Here is a 15,249-nt window from a genome sequence, read left to right as displayed (position 1 = left end):
CCCCCCAGTCAGGCTCTCCCCTGCACACAAAACCGGTTACTGCCATTGCTAGACGTGGCCTGGAGAATGGCAGAGGTATCACGGTGATGAGGTGCAGGGAGCTGCTTTGCCTGTGGTCTGAGCTGGCCAGACACAGAGCCGAGCTGGTGGGAGGCACGTCGCTGCATTCACAGTCACACAGAATCACAGCATGGTCAGGGTTGGAAGGGACCTCTGGAGACCATCTAGTCCAACCCTCTGCTAAAGCAGGTTCTCCTAGAGCAGGTTGCACAGGATCATGCCCAGGCAGGTTTTGAATGTCTCCAGAGGAGACTCCACAACCTCTCCAGGCAGCCGGTTCCCATGCTCTGCCACCCTCAAAGTAAGAAGTTCTTCCTCATATTCAAATGGAACTTCTTGTGCTGCAGTTTGTGACAGTTGTCGTGTCTCTGGGCGCCACTGAAAAGAGCCTGGCCCCATCCTCTTGGCACTCGCCCTTAAGATATTTATAGACATTAGTAAGATGCCCTCTCAGTATTTGTGTCCTGCTGTGCCCAAAAGCTGGGCAGGCATCCTCTGGGATGGGCATGAGGGTTCCAGGGAAGGGGGTTGTCTCAGAGCAAAGGTTAGAAAAGCGCCATGGCTTGGTGAACAGCAAGAATGAGAGCATACCCCCTCAGATATCCCATTCATCCCAAGGCACGTATGAACCAGATGGAGAGCGTTGGTTCATCTGCCTCAGAGGATGAAGGACAGCAATGTTGTGACATGCCAAATCACATCTGTCCAGTTACTTGCTCAGCTATGGAGCTGGGACTTGGTATGGCTGATAGAGTTGGGAGCAGAACCCGAGTTCTGCATCAAACTGAAACTCTCACAGGTATCTAGTATAGCGCTTTCAAATTAATCCCTTGTAAAATTTTAACAACACATGAACACACATACAAAAGTATGGTCAGATGTTTCTCTCAAGTAACTCACTGACTCCCGTGACTAAATTTGGACCAGCAAGCCTCGTGCACCAAATAATTAAGTCATAGGCTATAGAAAGCAATCCTCTGGGACGTACTTGTCTTTGGCTCATCCACTTGAAAAGTAATACATACCATTAAGTATATGACCATATGGCATCCATTTATAGAATATTGCACTACAGGCAAATAGGACAAAGGCACACCCCTTAAAGCACTCTCCTCATCTCATTAACTTTGGGTACATGTTACAGAAAAGCTTGTCTGTCTTTGTTGCATTCAAGGACATTTTGTGCTGTTGAGTCTTGTCTTAAACAAATTGCACTAGGAAAATGAGAATCTAAATGTAGCTGTGCCCTAAAGCAAACAGCATTATTTTGCCTTTCTGTAATTCAATTTATTTTTGTAGATCAATGTTTTGAAGCAAACACGTTCTTTTGTTCTCAATTCTTGCCTAATGACAAAGCTGACTTTGGGTAACTTGGCAGTGCTTCGGCGTGGCAGCGTGCCTGGCCAGGTTGCTGGCAGATTCGGGTGGCGCTCTGGTCTGCCTGAAACTTCTCCCCAGAACTGGACAGATTGGCTGGGAAGATCTCCATGAACACCTACTGAGGTCTTAGGAACTGTCTGGTGCTCAGGGTGGTTAGCACAGCTCTGTGGTGTGCGGGTGGCTAGGCAACAGAATCTGCAAAGCCCGGCTGCTGGGATGATAATCTGCACCGAAAAGCAATTCAGCCTGTAGTACAGCTGACAACAGCCATGATTCACAACTACAGCAAGGCTGGGCGAGAGGGTCACCCCAGCCGTTCCCACTGACTGCAAAAGCCCAGCCCCTCTTGTAGGCATCGGCATCTGTCCCATTGATTGCAGCCGTCGCTGGATGCAGCTCTAAATCTTACAAAAACCAGAGCTCTCCCCTTAAATGAGTTTGCACTGAAGAAATACATTAATTAAATAGAAATGACTGCAGGTGCCTTAAAGCTTTTTGGTGTACAGATTTCTCTTGTGTATTGAAGATCAATACCGCTGCCAATTACACCTCGAGTCTCTAGCCCCCTTTTTTAGCTTCTTGGAGGGAAAACCACTGCTAAATATCAAAGATCTCCACAAACCTGGCAGTCCAGAGCCCTGGAAATATGGTGTGTAGCACAGAAACGAGTCCTCCGAGAGCCGTCCCCATTCTGGATACAGCCAACCTTCCAGCAAGAGGAGTAGTGCTGACACAGGGCAGTATCTCAAACTGGTGTAACTGGCTCAAACAGCCACATGTGGTGGATCGTTCCTCACTTGTGGTTTAATCCAGCTCTGGGAAACCACACTACACCATTTTTTCCTTCCCCCCTCCTCCTGCTGAAGAGCCCAGCTGGGACCTTCTGCTAAGGCCGTGTCATGGGTTAAACCCAGCCAGCAACTGAGCCATACGCAGCTGCTCGGGAGAGAACTGGAAGAGTCTAAGTGAGAAAGCTCGTGGGTTGAGATAAAGACACTTTAATAGGTAAAGCAAAAGGCAGGCATGCAAGCAAAGCAAAATCAGGAATTCATTCACCACTTCACATCAGCAGGCAGGCATTCAGTCACCCCCACCTTGGTAGGATGGGAAGGAGAACTGGGAAAAGGTAAAACCTTATCTTGAGATAAGAACAGTCTAATAATTGAAATAAAGTAACATATAATAATAACACTAATGGAACTACTACTCTTAATAATAATTGTTATGAAAAGGGAGATAACAAGGAGAGAGAGGAATAAAACCCCAGAAAAAAACCAAGTGATGCACAATACAATTGCTCACCCCCCACTGACCGATGCCCAGCCAGTTCCCCAGCAGGACCGGCCCCTCCCAGCCCGCTCCCCCCGGTTTATATACTGAGCATGACGTTTTATGGTATGGAATAGCCCTTTGGCTAGTTCAGGTCAGCTGTCCTGGCTCTGCTCCCTCCCAGGTTCTTCTCCTCCCTGGCAGAGCACGGGAAACTGAAACATCCCTGACTTAGGGTAGGCACTACTGAACAACAACAAACCAGCAGCGCGTTATCAACTTTGTTCTCATACTAACCCCAAACCACAGCACTGTACCAGCTACTGGGAAGAAAATTAACTCAATCCCTGCCAAAGTCAGGACAGGCTACGAGGTTGAGAACCTCATCCACCTTCTGCAGCAATCCCCGGTTGCTTACTGCCAGTTTTCTGACCTCAGTGATCCACACTCCTTCCGAGGGCTGTAATGCATGTGTCTGTAAAAGAATTATAGAGGAATGAAGGCTGGTTAATTAACATTGATAATATACAGCTGTGGGCTGGCTTCAGCGGTGGGGGGTTGGCTGATGGGGATAATGTGCAGCTGTGGCTGGTTCCTGCTAAGGAGTTAAATAGCTCTAAGGGGTATGAAAGAGGAGCTCTGGGTGAGAGAGACCCAGAAGAAGCAGAGGGAGGAAAGCGAGCACCCTGGATGTAGGAGGGACTCCAGGAGAAGCAGGGGGACCAGGTGAGGAGAGGCTGGCTGGAAGAGGAGCTGGGAGAAAGAAGAATCCAGATGCAGCAGAGGCAAGAAGCAAGGTGGGCTGGCCTGAAAAGGCTGAAGAAACAGCATGGACAGTAGACAAACTTTAGAAACCTAGTGGGGGATTGATGGATGTGCTGGGGCAAGGTGTGGGAACTGCTTATGGAAGTTAACCTGGGATGGGATGGTAAAACCCTCGTTGCAGCTGGCTAGTTTGGATAGTGCTGTGACCTCCATCTGTGGAGTTCAAAGGCTGAACCTCATCAGTGAATATAGCTGTTCACGTACTGCTTGGCTGAAAAACTGTGATGCCTGGTGGTACTAAACACAGCCACTTGCTTACTCTGTGTGGAAAAGAGGCAACAATGGGCTGATGACACTGGAGTGAGTGCTCTGCAGCTTGCAGAGGTACCAGGCACCCCAACTGCCCATGAGACCCAGCTCAGTGGGGTCCTTGGTCAGGCAATGAAGGCAGGACAGGTCCTGTGCCTCTGCCTGGAGCTGGCTGTGGTGTGGGGATTGCCAAAGAGTGCTCTCCTTGGGGTGGGGGGAAGAGATGGGACCCCAAGTCTCACACCAGACAGTAGTGGCAGAATGAAGCTGCTGGTGGTGCTGGGCTCCCAATAAAATGAGCCTTGCCATGGGGAGAGTATATGGCAGAAGCGTGTAAGGGGAGAGTGGGAAAGCGCAGGATTTATTAAAGGTGGTTGAGAAGAGCATGTTAGCATCCAGTATCTTAAGCCCCAAAATATCAGGAGCTTTAGAAGCGTTCAGCTGGAAAAGTGCCTCGGATCATTTCAAGGTGTGTGCTTCTGTACTGCAGTGTTCTGTAACACCGTGGTCCCTGCTTTGGCAAAAGCAAGAGGAATGATTGTGTTGAATGCTCGGGTCCCAACAGTAACAGTGGCTCATTACAATAAGCATCGCAGTGCTAGCTGCATTAAATGCAAGGTGATTTTTGCTGGCGTAAGACCACAGCAAATTCAGGATGAGAAGTACTCTAAGCATCTCAGAAAGAAAATGATCCAATTGCACCTGGCTCTCTGAGGCACCAAGTCTCCAAATCTAATGAATGTGACAGATGACACAATTTCCTCCTGTTGTAGCCCTGATATCAAACACAGTCACCCCCTGACCTGGCTCTGCTGTCAGCTGTGGGATGAGGAGGATGCTGAGCACAGCGCTGCGGGCAGCCGGAGCCCCTGCCCGCATCAACACAGCCTCGCTGCAGCTGCCTTTGCTTCTCCTTGCAGTGGAGGGCAGCTGTAGGAGCAGAGGCAGAACTTTATCTCCTCCAAGCAGGATCTGCTCCAAAGACAAACGGGAAGGTAATCCCACTGCGTGAGCCCTACAGAGAGCCAAAGCCTCCCTCCCGTCAGCCCCTAGCTCCTTGCTGCCAGCCCCTCTGGCTCCCAGAGGCAGCTGTACACCAGGTAAGGATGCACGACTTTCCAGACGTAAGGAAAGTCAGGACAGTTACTCAACAATGACCCCCAAACCCCCCATAATAATTCCTGTTATTCCTCCCCTGCACCTGGCCACTCATACAGAGAAGACAACAAACAAAGTGGGGAAGTCTCCTAATATTTTTATTGTTCCTTAGATAACTGTGGATAGTACAAAGTTTTCCTCTTAAAAAAAATTAATTACCTTCACACTTCCATAAACAGGGCTTCCCAGGGGAATCTGATGCCACAGAATTTCCACAGAAGCCATTTCCATCCACCATAATGCTATGTAGATAGTATAACAGTAAGAGAATATTCTTGTAATTATCAACATGAAATTGGTTACCTGTGTATAAGGGTGAACACTGATCTTTTTTTTTCTTTTTAGAAACAAAGCCATCATTTATTAATCCAAACTACATCATTGCATTTACAACATTCATTGCATAAACTGGACATACAAAGTTTTGCCACCTCTGGTAAATAACAGACATACATTATACAATATATTTGCTGAATACATAAGTTCAAACAATATGGGTACAACAACTTGTTCATAATACATACTTAAACCATCGTGTTTAATAGTTACTAAGACACAGATCCATGAGCTACTTCGGGTCTCAGCACAGTTAATCTAAGTGACAAGAACACAGTTGAGAGACAGTAGCTGCAATGGAAGGCGAGGAAAACTAACCTGTGATAGGTCTTGTTCAGACAGCGAGAGCTCCTCACGGGTCAGCTTTTTCTGCTTAGAAATACAAATCACACATCCATCACAGCTGACCGTGATGTCGGAAAAATGTCCATGCAACCCACACACAGAAGAGAGCGAGTCTCCCAAGGATAAACTTTCAACAGTCATTGCCTTACTTCTTTAGTATGTACTATAGGTTTGCTATCGGAACAGAAACAAAACAAAACCCCAAACTTAAGTGGTTCTTGAAGTGCAGTTCCAGCTGCAAGCACATGGTTATTCGTGAGTCTATAACACAGGGCCAGACTTCTAGAAATGTAGAGGTAATGCTGATCTGTCAGGTTTATGCTGAATAGTCCTCCATGATGTTGGTCTTAATTTTGGCAGCTGTTAATATATTTACTTATTTAAAGTGTGTTTCCTTGATATTAGTTTGTTGTCTGTTTTTTTTAAATTTGTTTCTCCCTTTTTTCCTTTTTTCCCCCCCCCCCCCCCCCCCCGAATCAGTTTCTAAACAAGGATGGACTACAACTCGTCAGACCTGATGACATGGAAGAGGGTGACATTGTAAAGTATTTGGTGCCCGTTGTTCCAGGCATAGAGGGCCCGATCCTTGGGGTTGTAGTCCAACATGGAAATGTGCGAGTACTTGTTTTGGAAGGGGATGTCGATGTACTCGTAGGTGGAGGCATTGGTCTGGTAGGCGTAGTGCACCTTGGTACCTCCCGAGTAGCCGTTGGTGACATAGAGCGTGCCGCAGATGATGAAGGCTTCCCCGGCACTGCGTTTCGGGTAGCTGGTGTTCCAGGTCTGGAGGCTCTGCAAGGTGTTGGGGTCCAACTTGCTGATGACGATGTTGCCCGCGTTCTGGTTGGTGGCATAGACAGCCCACAGCCCGTTCTCGTCCACCATGAGGTCAATGTCCGAGTGGCCACCCCAGGCATAGTGGTACATGTTGTTGTAGCCGGCATAATCCAGGCTGCGAGTCTTGAGAATGGTCTCTGTTTTCAAGTCAAACCTGATAATTATGTGGCTTTGGTATTTATTGAAATAGATAGAGCCATTGTAGACCACTTGACCGGTGCCCGACCATGGGTGAGGGAGACGGTGGGAGGTAAAATTGTCGGTATTCATGAAATCTGCCATGGATTTATATTCACGGACGAAGCGATTGTTGTGGTAGCTGTCCATGTACCAGACCTGGGTGAGCAACAGAAACACGAGGGGTTAGAAAACAGCAGAGACCTGGCTGTGAGCCCTTTGCGCATCACCCAAGAAATAGGTGTTTTTTAATTCCCAACCTAGAGCTGGGAATAAAATCCAGAGCAAGGAATCTGACCCGCTGGGAAATGATGTGTCCAACACATGCCACCCACACCCACAAATAAACTCAATTTTTGGAACCCGAAGTCAGCCAAGGAATCAGCTGAACAGCAAAGCTTTCCCCAGAGGTAACATGGTATCTCCCCAGAAACACGGGATCTGATGTGGTTCCCTGGGAGTGCAGCATGACTGGCATTATCCTTCCAGAGGGCAATTAACATCTTTTCTCTGGCATATTAAGTTGATGCCGCTTTTGCTTCCCGTAAGCCCCATCGTGGTAGCACTCAGTAAATTATACCAGCTGCTGTGCAAAACTCCATTAATTTGGCACGTGGAAGCGACCGATGCGATCGCTCATTGTCAAGGAAATCCAGGCAAAGCCCATATTGGTTTAAAAATCACACACTTCTGCATCAAAAGCTTAAACCAAGGCCACTAAAATCTATGAGACAAAGACATCAAAATCTTGCTGTTGGTAGATGAAGGAGAGATTTTTAGACCGTCATTTAAGTGCCGGTTCCCTAGGGACAATGTCTAGACTCCTTTAAAAAACCAAGCTTTTGTCATATGAAACCAATTCGGAGGCAAATGACCAAGCTGTGCAGTTAATATCAAGATGGAATATCCAGCCAGTGAGTGACATTCTGTATGCAGTTGCTGCCTAAAAATAGGATAGCTGCTTTCTGTAAAAACTGTTTAGGAAGGAGGAGAGGTAAATTAAATAGCAAGAGGAAAGCCCTTAAGGATGCAGATTTGGGTAATGCTGTAGCACAAACCTCTTTTGCAACCCCCTTGCAAAATCTGCTAGGGTTTTCTCCACAATGTGGCTGTCTCCGGGGTCCCTTAGAGGAGCAGCCAAACATTTACACACTGTGTGTGAACGTAAACTGCTTTTGGCTGCTGTGTTTGAAAGGCCAAGTGGGGTCTGCAAAAACTTTGTAGGGAACTTCAGCCCTCCACCGTTACCTCCCTGGAAACACTGCAGAGGTGGGGAATGAACATATGGCAGCTGGCTCTGATCTTCACACCTCCGCCGTGGGCTTGAGGAGGGCTGCAAAAGCACCAGAGAAAACCCATGCAAGTCCCTGAGCCCACAGCAGAGAGATGCCTGCAGCCTGGGAGAGCTTCTGCTGTCAGATGTGGTGCTGGAGAACATTCCTCACTTAATGAAATGCCTGCGTTCAACTAAACCAGCTTGGGAAATTAAAAAAAAAACCCACAAAACAGAAAACTGATTGTCTCCCTGCTGTTCTCGTTTCATTATTTGGTATTAAAAAAAAAATCACACACGCAAATGCATTGTGCTTGGTTTTTAGAGAGGCAAAAAGAAGCCCAGAAGAGCAGAACCCCACGTCATCGCGCTGGGGCTGCAAGGCGGCAGGACCCAACAGCATTTCATGCTTTGGAGAAGCAGGGATTGATGGAGAGCAATATCCCACCGCACCGGCTGGCTTTGAGCAACCTTCTCCTGCCAATACACATCAATCCCGGCGCTCAGCATCCACCTGCTGCCTCGCCGCTGGGCTGCTCCTCTGGGACTCGCAATTTTCCCCAGTTGCGTTCAATGATTTCATGACACAAACAAATGACCATACGAGCCACCAAATACCTCCTGGGGCTTGGTGACATAAGATGGATATGATAAACTGCCTATCTCTTCCCAGCCCCAGTTTCCCACTCAGCCAGGCAGCCAATGACGTTCACCTAATTGTGTGTTTCTAATAAAATTCCCAGCAGATTTGTACATTATATACACACACACGCTCCTGAAGCTTGAGCTACAGTTCAGAGAAAACAGCTTGTCTACTCTCACAACAAAAACACGCTGCAAGAAAAGGCACGGGTAAAAAAATATTAAAAAATAGTGGTTTGAGACAAAACTCTCTGAAGACATGGAAAGATTTTTAGCATTTGATCAACCAGCTTCAGCTGCCACAAGCCTGGCTCTCCCTTCACAGATGTATAAATCACGCTAGTGCCGAGGGATGCAGCAAACACAACCCTGAAGGGGACAAGTCTGTCCCCTCTCTTGAGCAAAACAAGATGCGGCATGGGTAGAGCCTTCCCATCCCACTTCTAATCAGGATCTTATTGGGGCTAAAGCTGAAATTCTGTTTGATAACTGTAAAATATGGAGGTGTTGTATTAGGGAACCAGTGCCAACCAGTTGGCTGCTGGAGGGAAAGAGCCCGACATCTCAAGTCACTGCTGCTTCATGGCTGCACATCCACAGGCAAATGGAACCGCCCCAGGGGTGGCTTGTCCAGAGCATCCCTCATCCTCTCTTAGCTACAGAAAGTCGATGACAGGGCAGAGCTCTCAAAATAGCTGCCCTGATACAGCCCTTGCCGGTGCCTTCATCCTTTGATGAAGGATGCTGCACGCAGGAGGGAATTACCACGCAGCCAAGCTCTGTGGTTTTTGTTTTGTTTTGCTGCCTGCAAATCCTCAGCAAACACTCGAGATATTTTCCATTCCATCAGTCATGGGAAGCCTGGATTGATTTTCAGCCAGTTATTGGCCTCCTACCTCCCTGGGATCAAAATTGAATGGTCTGAATGGAAAAAAAAAAAAGACCAAAACAAAGCAAAACAAATCTCCCTCTGGCTGCAGTCAGTTAATTCCTCACAACAATGAAGGTGGAGGATGGAGGACAAATGCAGCCAGACGACATTATCAGAGGCGCTGGCAGCAGATGAACAGCCGCAACCAGAACTACAGGTCCCTCTGCTCGGCCCTAGCTCCCTCCTGGCTGCCAAACCCAGATAAGAAACCCAATATTTGACTCTTCCCTCCCATGGCAGGCACAGACCTCGTGGTGACACTTCTGAGACCATGCACTCTCATCAATGCAGTGAGTTTCACCTGCCCTGGGAAAAGACCACTGCATGGGGCTGCTCAGCCACCTCCTCATCCTCCCTCCCCGTGGGATCCTCAGCCCCCTCCCGCTGCAGAGGCCAGCAGAGCCCTGTGGGATAAATTAGGACCTTGCACAGGTTTCACAGGGCGCAACCTGGGCTTCACTGCTTGGATGTGATGAGTTTTCAATGACCTCAGCCGCATCAGTAGAGGTGGGAACACAGAGGTGAAGCTGTCACAGTCTTACCTTGTTCTCTCCCTCGGGAGCAAGAGGGTCCGTCATCCATGATCCGAACCTGGACCCCGAAGTTTTAATTGTGATTGGGTCACTTATTCCCGTCAGCTTGCCACAAGCTGAAAAAGAGTGCAAGGCTGGTGAGCACCGTGTCAGATCACCACCACGGCTCGTCTGGCTGTGGGTCTTTGCCAGCCAGCCCTGAAGCCCCAGTGAGGGGCACCAGACCCAGCCACTCCACACCCCGCCCGTCCCGTCCCGTCCCCCCCGACAGGCAGCTCTGTATTTAATTAGAGGTAATTAGGCCGAGAACAACTGTTGGATGCTTTTGTTTGTTTCATGCCTCTTGATGACAATTGTCGTTATCACACTGTCCCATGAAAACAAGCTTTCCTGAACCAGCCATGCTGCTAATGTTGCAGAATAGAAAATGAGAAGAGTTAGCCTGGGTTGAGCAGCCAGGTGGAGAGATTAGTTGAATAACTCTGCTCATTTCTGCTATAATCAAGTGGGTGCAGCCAAGATAAAAAGACAGACGTGTCTATTACAGCCCTGCTGGAAACATGCGTTTGTTACAAGTTATGCAAAGGAGAAAAAAAAAAAAAAGAAATTATAGGCAATATAAATATCTTCCCTGCAAAGACCATTTACTGGCTTCTACCAGCCATTCTTTCTGTTCCCTATCATGTCTGCACACTTAGGAGCCACTAAGGAATTCACCAGCCTCCTCCCGTCTCCTCTGCCAGCCTGGGCTTTGCCAGCTCTGGGAGAGGAACCCAGACGCAGCAGGATGGAAGGCGGGAGGTGGGGTCCCTCGGGCCCTCGGGAGCTGCCCAGGAATCCTGCCCTGACTCAGCATCACCATAACAGGGACATGCACCAGCACAGTGCTACGAACCAGGGTTTGAAGCATTCTCAGGTGCTCCACACCGCTGATATTGTGCCATGGAATTCAGTGGGCACGTCAGCACATTTGTAAGCCCAGCTAAGTGCGTGGCTGTGTTTTTAAGCCCTAAGTACCAGCTGAAGCAGCAGCACCTCTCCTCCAGCTTGCTATGCTGGCTGCCTGTGGCAGGTTGTTTCTCTTCTGTGGCTCTGTCCCCTGACACTGAACCCCGTACCCCTCCAGGGATGCCCATGAATAGATGCCTGCCACACTACAGCCTCAGCATCGAAGGTGCAGCCATATGCTGAGCTCCTGTTTCCAATGATATCCCCAAGTTTCAGCAAAGCTGCCATTCTGGTCTCCTGCAACATCAGCATTTTAGCATAAGTGCACCAAGGAACGCCAGGTGAAGAGAGGAAGATGCTGTCACAGGGACTGGGGACTGGTCTCTTGCTACAGGAGCACTTATTTAAAACCTGGCCGCATTCAGGGCAGAGCTGGTCCTGCAGCAGCATCTCCTGAGCCAGACAAGCTAAGGTCAGCAGCACCAGGGGGACAGCCACACGCCAAAGTTCAGAAGGTGTTTCCCTGACATCTTTTTGCTGTGGAAGCCTCGGGGCAGGCTGGGGAAGGGGGAGGTGGTGGTGCTGGGATGCAGCGGCTGCTCTGGGTGCTGCGGTCGCAGGCTGAGCTGCAGCTGCAGTGCAGTACAGGTGGCCCCGTGGCTCAGCACGGGGCACCCAGTGCTGGGGCCGCAGGTGCGAAGTTGTGGAGGTACTGCTGAAACATGGGTAGAGCTCTGCCAGCTCAGGACAAGGTCCTTGTGCTCAAAATTACCAAGCAGAATCATAGAATCACAGAATGGGTTGGGTTAGAAAGGAACCATTAAAGGCCATCTAGTCCAACCTCCCTGCAACGAGCTGGGTCATCTACAACACGACCAGGTTGCTCAAAGCCCCATCCAACCTGACCTTGAATGTTTCCAGTATGTACACTCTTGGCTGCCTCTCTCCTTAGCCTGTTCTCATCTGCCCCTTTATACTCCTGATCACAGTCACATCCACCTACCTCAGCTCTGAGCTACAGGCGAAGGGGTCACCTTAGCCCAGGGCATAAAACAGATGAAGATATTTTTGATACGCACCAACATGACATGGCCAAAGGGACCATCAGTCTTCCCACAGCCTTCAGACACCAGACAGATAAAGAGAGATTCCACCAAACAGCAGCGAGCTTTCCTGGCCTCACCGAGACATGATATATGGGAATTTTCCCTCCTGTCTAATGCATTCAAAACCTCTCAGCTCAGAAGCAGAGCAAAGTATTGACAAAGGGATGCAATGGGTTAAAATAATAAATGCTTACTGTCTTGCAAATTCCCCTTGCAGAGGACCAGACTTCCTCTAATCACAGATCTGCTCAACGCTGCTTTCCATTATCACAGCCCTACACTGCTGTCACTTTATCTCTTTCCTTCCATTACCCTGGAGAGAAAGGTTGTATAAAAGCTCATTGATTTAAAAAAAAAAAAAAAAAAAGGTACAAAAAAAAGAAGAAAAAAAAAGAAAAAGCAGCCGCAGCTGATAAGAGTAAACTAGCAGTGTTTGCAGGTAGCGAGGCTACATCTCATACACATTTAGCTGGAGGCACATTTGCAACAGTTCTTCAGCAATGCAAGAGGGTTGCTCTTACACAGGGTGAAGAGTTTTCTTTCTTGGTGTAAATCTATCACAGGCACTCAGATACTAGGGGAAAAGTTTAAAATTAATCCTTCCAGGCCCCTAGTTAGCCAGGTCCCTGCAGCTCTCATGGGCTTACCACCCAGGGATGGGCAACTCCAGCCTTTGTGATCCCCACTCACCCACCTGTGCCTGATGAGATCCACACCACACTCTGAACACCATCAGCCTTCACCCCCACCCCCTTCTATGGGTCTAACAAGCATGAAAAGCAGGAAAATTACTTTACTGGGGACAGAGGAGATGCTGTCTTCTACTGCTTCCCTTGGACATGTCGCAGCTTGAATCGGAGCAGTAGCTCACAAGACAGGATTCTTGCATCTTCCCATGCTCTGTCACGAAGCAGCAGCCTGCACAGCCCCGAAGCACCTGCCAGTCTCAGCAGTGCTCTCCTCTGGGGGTGAGGGGCTGATGACAGGGTGCTGGGTTGGGAGCAGAGCTGGGGTGAGATGCCCAGCACCCAAGTCCTTCCTCTATCACACTCCCACAGGAGAGATTTTAAGCCCTGGCTGGGGTTGCCCTGAAGTTGCTGCTTGACTGCCTGGCACGGCCCTGCCCTGGGCAGCCCAGCACCCATGGGTGCTGAGTCTTTTGTAGCAAACCTGCTGTCCTGTTGGGATGGCAAAAGCATGGGATGCTACAGGTGTTTCCAGTCACTCAGGGATGAATGTGCGACAGGAATGCATGACCTGGTGCTCATCCATGAGTTCAGGACACAGGGGAAGCCTGTGAGCAGCAGCTTTCGGGCATGCAGAATGGATCTGTTTTCACTCCAGATTCCCCAGCAGTATTCCAGTCCCAGGACCTGTGGTCCATGGGGTCCTGCATGTCCCTGTTCCTGCAAAACAGCACAAACTAACCTGTTCCTGAGTGACCCTCCAGACTGATCCAGCCGACTGCCTCCGACCTGCCCTTCTGCAGCTCAGCAACGACCACCACCTCCACGCACACAGCCCCTTCCTCTAGCTGCACCAGGAATTTTCCAGCAGTAGAAAATCCGCCTTCCTCCAGCCTGTTAAAATGAACACTACCATCCTCCCAGGATACTTAACACCTCCGCTCCATATTTCTCTGAAGATCCAGCCCACAAGCAATGTTTAGCAGCTCAGCAGCAATTTATCTGCCAATGCAGCCACCGTGCCGACCCCAGCACTGTCTCCTTCTGGACTCCACAGTTCTGCTTGGGCTGCTGCTCCTACAGCTGAGCGCCTTCCCTGCTGGGGCTTCCCATGCAGCCGAGGTCTGACCCCCCCTCCACCCCGGCTTCAGCCCTCTGCAGCAGGGATGGGGCTGCAGCAGTTGGGTCGTGCCCTGCCCTTGCCTCTGTCACCTGGCTGGGAGCTCCCCCATCCCCAAAAAATGTCTGGGACAGGCTGGCAGGGCTCTGTCCTCATCCCTGCACCAGGATTGTGGGCTGGGATTTTTTGCAAGAGTCAGGGAAAGTTTGTGCTATCAGGCAAATGTGAGCCTGCAGAGCACAGCCGAGCTAAATTCCCCCTTGAATCAAGCAGTCACAACCTCTCCAGTCCTGCAAGGCTCCTCTTAGGAACATTAATGGAAACGTTAAAATCCCTGTATAAATAGTGATCTTTAAGAGTGTAAACAGAATAACAGATTGAACGTGCCAGTATTGATTTTTTTTTCCCTTCACACACCAGCCAGGGTCAGGAAGTGTTTTCACTATTGATCCATCAATAATACTTAGGAAACCCAAAATGCAAACTAGGACCTTGTCTAAGGAAAACGCTGCTGCACTGTAGAGCATCAGTGCTTCCCAGAGGATGGGGACAGGTGAGCCACATGGGAACACGGCACATCCCCTCCCCTGCCCCGTGCTTATTGCAGCAGCTCCCTGAACCTGTTCTGGGCACTCCGAGCTGTACCCTGAGCTCTAGGAGGTGAACGTGCACCAGGTGAGCAGCACTCCTGGCCCACGCAGGAGCAAATCTAAGTTAAACCATGCTACTTGAAATGTCAGTGAATCCTTCTGAGCAGGTAATTTGCAGGAAACAGCAATCTTCAACAAACAGGGCCACAGCGTGTGGCAGCAAAGTGTCTGTAAGGTTGTTATCTGAATTTAACTCAATTAACTACCATTTTTACTAGTTTACACTCTGCAGCGATAAACAACATTGGAAATTCAATCTGTGCTGTTTGTTGTTAAGTTACCAAATAAATTATGCTCCTGGGTAAGCAACAAACCCTCACGGGTGACCGCTTGTGAGACTCAGCATCGCTCTTCACAAGCACCCAGGGGTGCTGCAACGCCCCAAGGCAGAAAAGCTGCCTGGACCCCATGGTTACAGATTGAGCAAGAGAAAGAAAGGGCACAACCAAAAAGCCCAAATAAAGCATCAAAAAGACTATAAACGCACCCCTTCCCCCACCCCCCAGTTACTAGAAAAAGTTGCCTGCAAGACTTCTCCATCCTCGTTGCCTCAGCCAGCCTTAGCTGGGCTGCTGCCCTGGGGGGATGTCCCAGCTGGAGGACCTGAGTGTGAGGAGATGTAATGAGCCAGGACACGGCCCAGAGCAGAAGGGGCTAGTGGTCCAAGAGTAAACTCTATTTTTTTGGGAGCCCTGAATGGATTGGGAGCTACTTAAAGCCTGCC

General features: G+C 49.2%; 1 protein-coding gene across 2 annotated transcripts in view; it reads right to left on the bottom strand.

The window, feature by feature from the left end:
- Window positions 1–6,085: 6,085 nt before the first annotated feature.
- Window positions 6,086–15,249, bottom strand: part of OLFM1 (olfactomedin 1) — a 34,490-nt gene continuing 25,326 nt past the window's right edge. For both annotated transcript variants that reach the window (XM_080400852.1, XM_080400851.1), the window contains exons 5-6: window positions 10,025–10,131; window positions 6,086–6,795 (exon numbers count right to left, since the gene is read on the bottom strand). In XM_080400852.1, the coding sequence (XP_080256978.1) occupies window positions 6,121–6,795; window positions 10,025–10,131 (782 nt within the window). In that variant the 3' untranslated portion in view covers window positions 6,086–6,120. The remainder of the gene's footprint in view (window positions 6,796–10,024; window positions 10,132–15,249) is intronic.

The sequence above is a fragment of the Falco punctatus genome (genome assembly GCF_963210335.1).
Source record: "Falco punctatus genome assembly, chromosome: 9".
Lineage (NCBI taxonomy): Eukaryota > Metazoa > Chordata > Aves > Falconiformes > Falconidae > Falco > Falco punctatus.
This window is presented reverse-complemented; position numbering and strand designations above follow the sequence as displayed.